General features: G+C 35.8%; 1 protein-coding gene across 1 annotated transcript; it reads left to right on the top strand.

Annotated features, from left to right (window-relative positions):
• Positions 1 to 556: 556 nt before the first annotated feature.
• On the top strand, positions 557 to 4,243 carry Cbr-zig-8 (the record flags this gene model as incomplete). Its single annotated transcript, XM_002647060.1, has 6 exons — positions 557 to 623; positions 730 to 872; positions 3,541 to 3,659; positions 3,704 to 3,825; positions 3,882 to 4,025; positions 4,164 to 4,243. The coding sequence occupies 6 exons, from the start codon at positions 557 to 559 to the stop codon at positions 4,241 to 4,243; spliced, it is 675 nt and encodes a 224-aa protein (XP_002647106.1).
• Positions 4,244 to 6,679: the final 2,436 nt, after the last annotated feature.

Below are 6,679 nucleotides of genomic sequence, written 5' to 3'. Positions count from 1 at the left end.
CGATTTTAACGAAAGTTGAGGAGACGCAGAGAAGCTAGAGGATATCCTTGTCTGCGTCTTTCACGCGCGAAGTTTAAAGGCGCATAACTCAATATTAAGGATTCAAACGTGGTCTGATTTAGAGAGTTTGTCAGTCTTAGCGGCAAAATTTTCAGAAAAATTCGGAAAAATAGGCTTAGAATGGCTGAAAACACGTTAAAATGGGCTAAAAATGTCCGGAAATCGGATAGAAATGCCCCCTTCAAAGAGGAGCTGCCTCCAGCTGTATCTTTAAAGGCGCATATCTCAAAAACCACAGTAGCTAGAAAAAAGCTGACAACTACAAAAATAAAGCTCTAGTTTTGTTCAGTATACCTGAGGATTTTCAAATCTATACAACAAAATCCAAGCGGCCCTCATTCTTTATTCAAATTCCGCTCTTTTTAAATTTCGGGAGAGAGGGGTACCCCTCGGAAATAAGTAGTACTAGTAGTACTTTTGAAGATTTGCATCTTTTCTATTTTGATGAGGTTCCATAAAGAGTGTATGGAGATTGTAAGGTTCCGATAAGAGGAAAATGTTCCATTTTTGGGACAAAAAAGAAGCATTTTCGGAGAAAATTCTATTCTCAAGAGCTCTTCTTGGTGTTTGAAAGTTGAGAAGGCCTGATTTTTGGTTCAAAAACAAATAGCTGGATGAGTGGGAGAGGACCTAAAAATGCGCGAAATTTGAAATTTTTTGAAATTCCAGGTTTCGGAGCATCGGAAGAAGTGATGGCGTGCCTTCGTCAGGAGAGGTCTCGAGTGGAAAATCCATCTCAGACGATTGTGAACGTGGTGGCCGAGAATCCGGCATATCTGCACTGTAGTGTGCCGCCGGATGCCGAGCATGAGGTGAGTCAAAGGATTCTGGAAGGATTCTGGAAGATTCTAGATCGTTTTCGAAGATTCTGGAGGGTTCTAGAAGCTTCTGAACTAATCTAGAGAATTCTAAAAGATTCTGGAAGATTCTAAATGTTTCTAGAAGAATTGAAGGCTCTCGAAAGTTCCGGAACATCCTGAAAGGTTCTGGAAGATTCTAGAAGGAACCTTTAGGATTCTAGAATCTCATAAAAATTTCGACTTCCTTGTTTTTTTCTTTTTTATCTTTTTCATTCAATTCGATTCTTTTGCACAAAAAGGCTAAAAGAGGAAATGGCCAATTACGAGTTTCCTGTCCCCTTCTCTTCTGAATCTTTGCCGCACGTCTTCTTGAGCAAATAGAAGAGGATGTTGCGTCACATCATTTGACTCCTCTTCTCTTTTTTCTTCTCATAATGAATGAATAATTAGGAGGAAGGCACACATAAAAAGAGCTCCTATTAATTATGTAATCGGTAATAATAGAGCAGGCAGAGGGAGAATGTAAAAGGTTATTAATGGGATCGAGGGATTTTTTTTGGCGTTCTAAGCTCCAGATTTTCCTTCTTAGAGCGTTGGAAAATGTTGAGATTGAGGTGAGTTATGCACCTCAATCTTCCAAGAGGACAAGTGACACCCTCTTGCATTTGGAGTTGCTTCAGTGCCTCCTATCACAAAATTCCAACATCACATTTGGTGAAATTTTATGTCATTTTAAAGCGGCTGGAAAGTTCTATATTTTTCAATTTAGAATTTTCAAAAAAATTGAGTTTGAAGGAAGTTACACCTAAAAATGTGAAGGGTGTGCCACATGCCCTTTTGGAAGCCTAGCCAACTGGAACCGAAGACTAATCGGCGCATAACTTCTCTCCAACTCAATATTTTCAAATTATCTAAAATGGAAAATGTAGATCTCATCAAGCTCTACAAAATGATATATAGTTCAACCCTGATGGAACAAAACGGGTGAAACCCAACCGGTCATTATCTTGGAGGGCTTCCCCTTCCGTTTTCTAGGTGTAACTTCCTTCAAAATCAATATTTCCATGAGTTCTAAATTGAAAAATATAGATTTCCATGAGATCTACAACACAATATAAAAATTGATTAGCTGTGATTTTTGGAATCTTGTGACGGAACCCTCAAATTTTGTGAAAATTGGGCTAAATGGTGTTTCCTGAAAAAAAAACCCCTCTAACTTCTTTCAAACTCAATGTCTATGACATTTTTAAAATGGATTCTGAAGAACTTAAAAGGAGCTACTAAATAATATAAAGTTTGGCTAGTTTTGATTTTTGGAATTTTTTGAAAGGAACCTCCAAAGTTGGGAAATTGGGAATACCTGAAAAAAACCCTTACTTTCCTTTTGGCTTCTAACCCTCCCCAATTTGGAGTTATCTAGAAAATTTAGGTTTCGGACTGCAGAACTTAAAAAGGGCTTCAATTCGATGTATATGTAATTTGTTTGGCTTGGTTACTGTAGGTGCTACTGTACAAACTCAAATTGGGGGAATAGGAGAGGGAGGGCACTCTCTCTTCTTCCATTGTTCTTTTTTGCACATTCTCTCTATATCTATAGATATGTACCTAATAATATAATAACAGTACATTCCGGACAGCTAGCTTCCAACAATGACAAGCCCTCCCCGCATTGGATTACGGTCGTTGACTTTTCGCGCGCAAATAGACCACCGCGTAGCCTACCATAAACAATAAAGGTGCCAATTTTCGAGGGCATTTGGGACATTTATAGGGGAAGAAATAGGGATTAGAGGGATATGAATCGTTTTAAAAAAAAAACTCCTTTTTGAAAATAAGAAGATTCAAAAATTCAAACATAACGGCCAGAAACCGATGGAAAGAATTTTAAAATTCAAAAAAAAGTTTTTTGAAAAATCGAAAAAAAACTGAAATTTCAAAAATCCCAAAAATTCCGAAATTGGCGAGGGATTAAATTTAAAAGTTCCGAAAATAGCTTGTTTTTGAAAATTTTCGAAATTTTGGATTTTTCAAAATTTTGGATTTTCAAAATTTTTGGAATTTCTGAATTTTTGGATTTTCTAAATTTTCGGAATTTTCGGGATTTCTAGCATTTTAGAATTTTAGAATTTTTTGATTTTTGGATTTTCAAATTTTCTGAATTTTCAAGTTTGTTCAGAAATTCAGAAATTCAGAAATTCGGAAATTCAGAAATTCAGAAATTCAGAAATTCAGAAATTCAGAAATTCAGAAATTCAGAAATTCAGAAATTCAGAAATTCAGAAATTCAGAAATTCAGAAATTCAGAAATTCAGAAATTCAGAAATTCAGAAATTCAGAAATTCAGAAATTCAGAAATTCAGAAATTCAGAAATTCAAAAATTCAGAAATTCAGAAATTCAGAAATTCAAAAATTCAGAAATTCAGAAATTCAGAAATTCAGAAATTCAGAAATTCAAAAATTCAGAAATTCAGAAATTCAGAAATTCAAAAATTCAGAAATTCAGAAATTCAGAAATTCAGAAATTCAGAAATTCAGAAATTCAGAAATTCAGAAATTCAGAAATTCAAAAATTCAGAAATTCAGAAATTCAGAAATTCAGAAATTCAGAAATTCAAAAATTCAGAAATTCAGAAATTCAGAAATTCAGAAATTCAGAAATTCAGAAATTCTAAACTTCAGATCGCCTGGACCCGTGTCTCTGATGGTGCCATTCTGACTGCGGGAAACCGTACCTTTACAAGAGACCCAAGATGGCAAGTCTCCAAAAAGTCAGCAAATATTTGGGTGCTGAATTTAAGGTGAGGGTTACTGTAGAAATTTTTGAAAATTCGAATATTTCCAGACGTGCAGAGCACCAGGATTCGGGATGTTATCTGTGTGAAATCAATGATAAGCATAATACAGTATACGCAGTTTATTTGAAAGTGTTGGACCCGCCTCTTCCCTCCCCAGCTTCGCTGCAGAGTGAGATTTTTTTTAAATTTGAATTTTTGAAAAAAAAATTTCAAATTTTTTTCCAGAAAAATCAACAAAACTAATGGCGAACATGTCTGGAGATGAAGTTGTGCTGAATTGTACAGTAACCTCAACTGATAAGACTGATAATGATATTGATGTGGTTTGGACGAGAGATGGGAATTCAATCAATTTCAATAATACTGAAAGTGAGATTTTTTTTTTTTGAAAAACAACTTTTAAAGGCGCATAACTTCAAAACTACTGTAGCTAGAAAAATTTTGTTAAGATAAAAAATGTGTAAAATTTTATGCTAAGCAATATTGTTGTTGACAACTGTTTTCCAGCTACTGTAGTTTTTGAGTTATGCGCCTTTAAAGAAAGGATACCTGCTTCATGTAGCATTGCTATCATTAGAGACGCATAACTCAAAAACTACGGTATCTAGGAAAAAGTTGCTAACAACAAAACTATCAAACACAAATAGATCTTCATTTTTGTAGTTTGCAACTTTTTTCTAACTATCGTAGTTTTTGAGATATGCGCCTTTAAAAATTGGTACCTCGACCCAAGACGAAACCTGTTATAGATCCAAAAGACGGCAAAAAGAAAGCTTCCCTAAACCTAGATATAGCAGAACTATATATCAATTTGTAGATTTTGTCAAGATCTATGTTTTCTATATTAGACTTTTTGAAAATATTGAGTTTGAAGCGAGTAACGCTCCTTTAAACATTGCGTACCTCTCCCCTCCTTCTAGAAGGCTGCTGTGAGCGCGCGCATTTTTAAAGGCGCATAACTTTAAAACTACATTAGCTAGAAAATTTTTGTCAATACAAACAATGTGTAACATTGAATTTTACATACTTTTGTAATTGACAAATTTTTTCAACTACCGTAGTTTTTTGAGATATGCGCCTATAAAGATGGGTACCCTGGCTTCTTCGTGTTCTCCAGGTGTCTTGTCTTTAAAGTCACATAACTTCAGAACTACGGTACTTAGGTAAATTTTAAAAATATGACAATTTGTGAATTTAAATAATACATATTTTTGTAGTGGACACCTTTTTTCTAGCTACCGTAGTATTTGAGATATGCGCCTTTAAAGGTGGGGTACTTTAAGCGCGCTCAAAGCCTTCAAGGCACAAGTCTCTTCCTCTCTTATCATTCTTATTAAGAAAGAAATTGAAAGAGAGAGAGAGAGGGAGAGAGAGAGGGAGAGAGAGAGAGACGCAGAGAAAACTTGTCTTCTTAGAATTGCAAATGTGATTTGTAAGTTGATCATCATCCCGTTCAGTTTACATTACCTCCTCCTTCCCCTCCCCGGTGGTCCGATCCGTCATGTCCCTTTAAACAAACAAATCATTCTTCTCAAAACTAAGTCAATTTCCTCTCTCAATTACCCCCAAAACGGGCGGAACTATAATTGAGAGAGGGAAAATAGAGGAATTGGATTTGAAGAGAGAAGCAGGTGTGCAGTGGAGCGAGGATGAGCAATGAGAGGAAACCTCTTTATGTTTTATTCATTCCTTTAGTAGTAGACTCATTGAATAGGCAAATATTTGAATGAATATGAAAAATTTGATGTGAAGAGAGAGAGAGAGAGAGAGAGAGAAAGGGAAAATGTTAGGGACTAGTTTGCAGTTTGAATTTTTGGGAAATTTAGAGTTTCAGGGATTTTAGCGCCTATTATCGGAAAATCCCAAAATAAAAGCTAGCCAAATTTTAAATCATTTTGAAGGGTTTTTTGAGTTCTATGTTTTCCAATTTACAACTTTTGAAAATATTGGGTATGAAGGAAGTTAGACATCAAAATGTGAAAGAAGTGCCGCTTATCCCATATCTGCCCACCAAGACAATGGCCGGTTAGGTTCACAATCCTGTTTTCCAATATAGTCGAATTGTATAGCATTTTGTAGATCTTGTTATGTTCTACATTTTCCATTTTAGATTATTAAAAAAGAATAAATTTGAAGCAAGTTATACGCCGGCAAGTAATCGGTCCTAGATGATACTTTGCTTCCGAAGGGGCCGGCGGCACATTTTGATGTGTAACTTTCTTCACACTTTATATTTCTGAAATATGTGAACTGGAAAATAAAAATCATTAAAATTCCTTCAAAATGATATAAAATGTCACTAGTTTTGATTTTTGCATTTTGTGATAGAAGGCACTGAAGCGAAGCTTGCTTAAGGAGTCAACTATGTACTAACATGTACAGTGCCTCCTGTCACAGCATTCTCAAATCCCAGCTAGCAAAATTTATGTCATTTTGAAGGTTTTTTAAAGTTTTATATTTTCCAATTTAGAACTTTGAAACATATTGAGTTTAAAGGAAGTTGTCCTTAACACAATAGCACCCTAACTGTACAGCGTCGGCTGCTGACCTTTCCACTTTAAAGGTGGGGGGACATGAAAAAAAAATTTTTCTCGAAATTCAGTTCAAAGATGCCTCTCGAGGAGTTGAACTTGTGAGGGCGATGATTGAGGGTGCGGCGCCGCTACCGACTGAGCCACGCGGGCAAAGAGAAAGCGCACGCCCGATTGCATACATAAAGGCGAGGACGACAGCTGTACGCAGAGTGGCGTTAAGCGTTGTACACCGTCACGGAAGAATGCATACTCTGGCCCCGAAAATCCCCCGTAAAATCTCCTGTCCCCCCACCTTTAAGCACAATTATCTCGGTTACTGTAAGAGATATCAAAGGTCTGTTAACTATTAAAATATTAAAGGGGGACTCCGACCAAAAATTTTTATTGCATTAAAATGTTTGAACAATTGTCTATTTTCCTAATATTATAGCGAAAAAATTCGAAAAAAATCCGAAATCCCCGAAAAATGCCGTTAAAAGCGAAACATTT

Source organism: Caenorhabditis briggsae, assembly GCF_000004555.2.
Source record: "Caenorhabditis briggsae complete genome, chrIII, whole genome shotgun sequence".
Taxonomy (NCBI): Eukaryota; Metazoa; Nematoda; class Chromadorea; order Rhabditida; family Rhabditidae; genus Caenorhabditis; species Caenorhabditis briggsae.
This window is presented reverse-complemented; position numbering and strand designations above follow the sequence as displayed.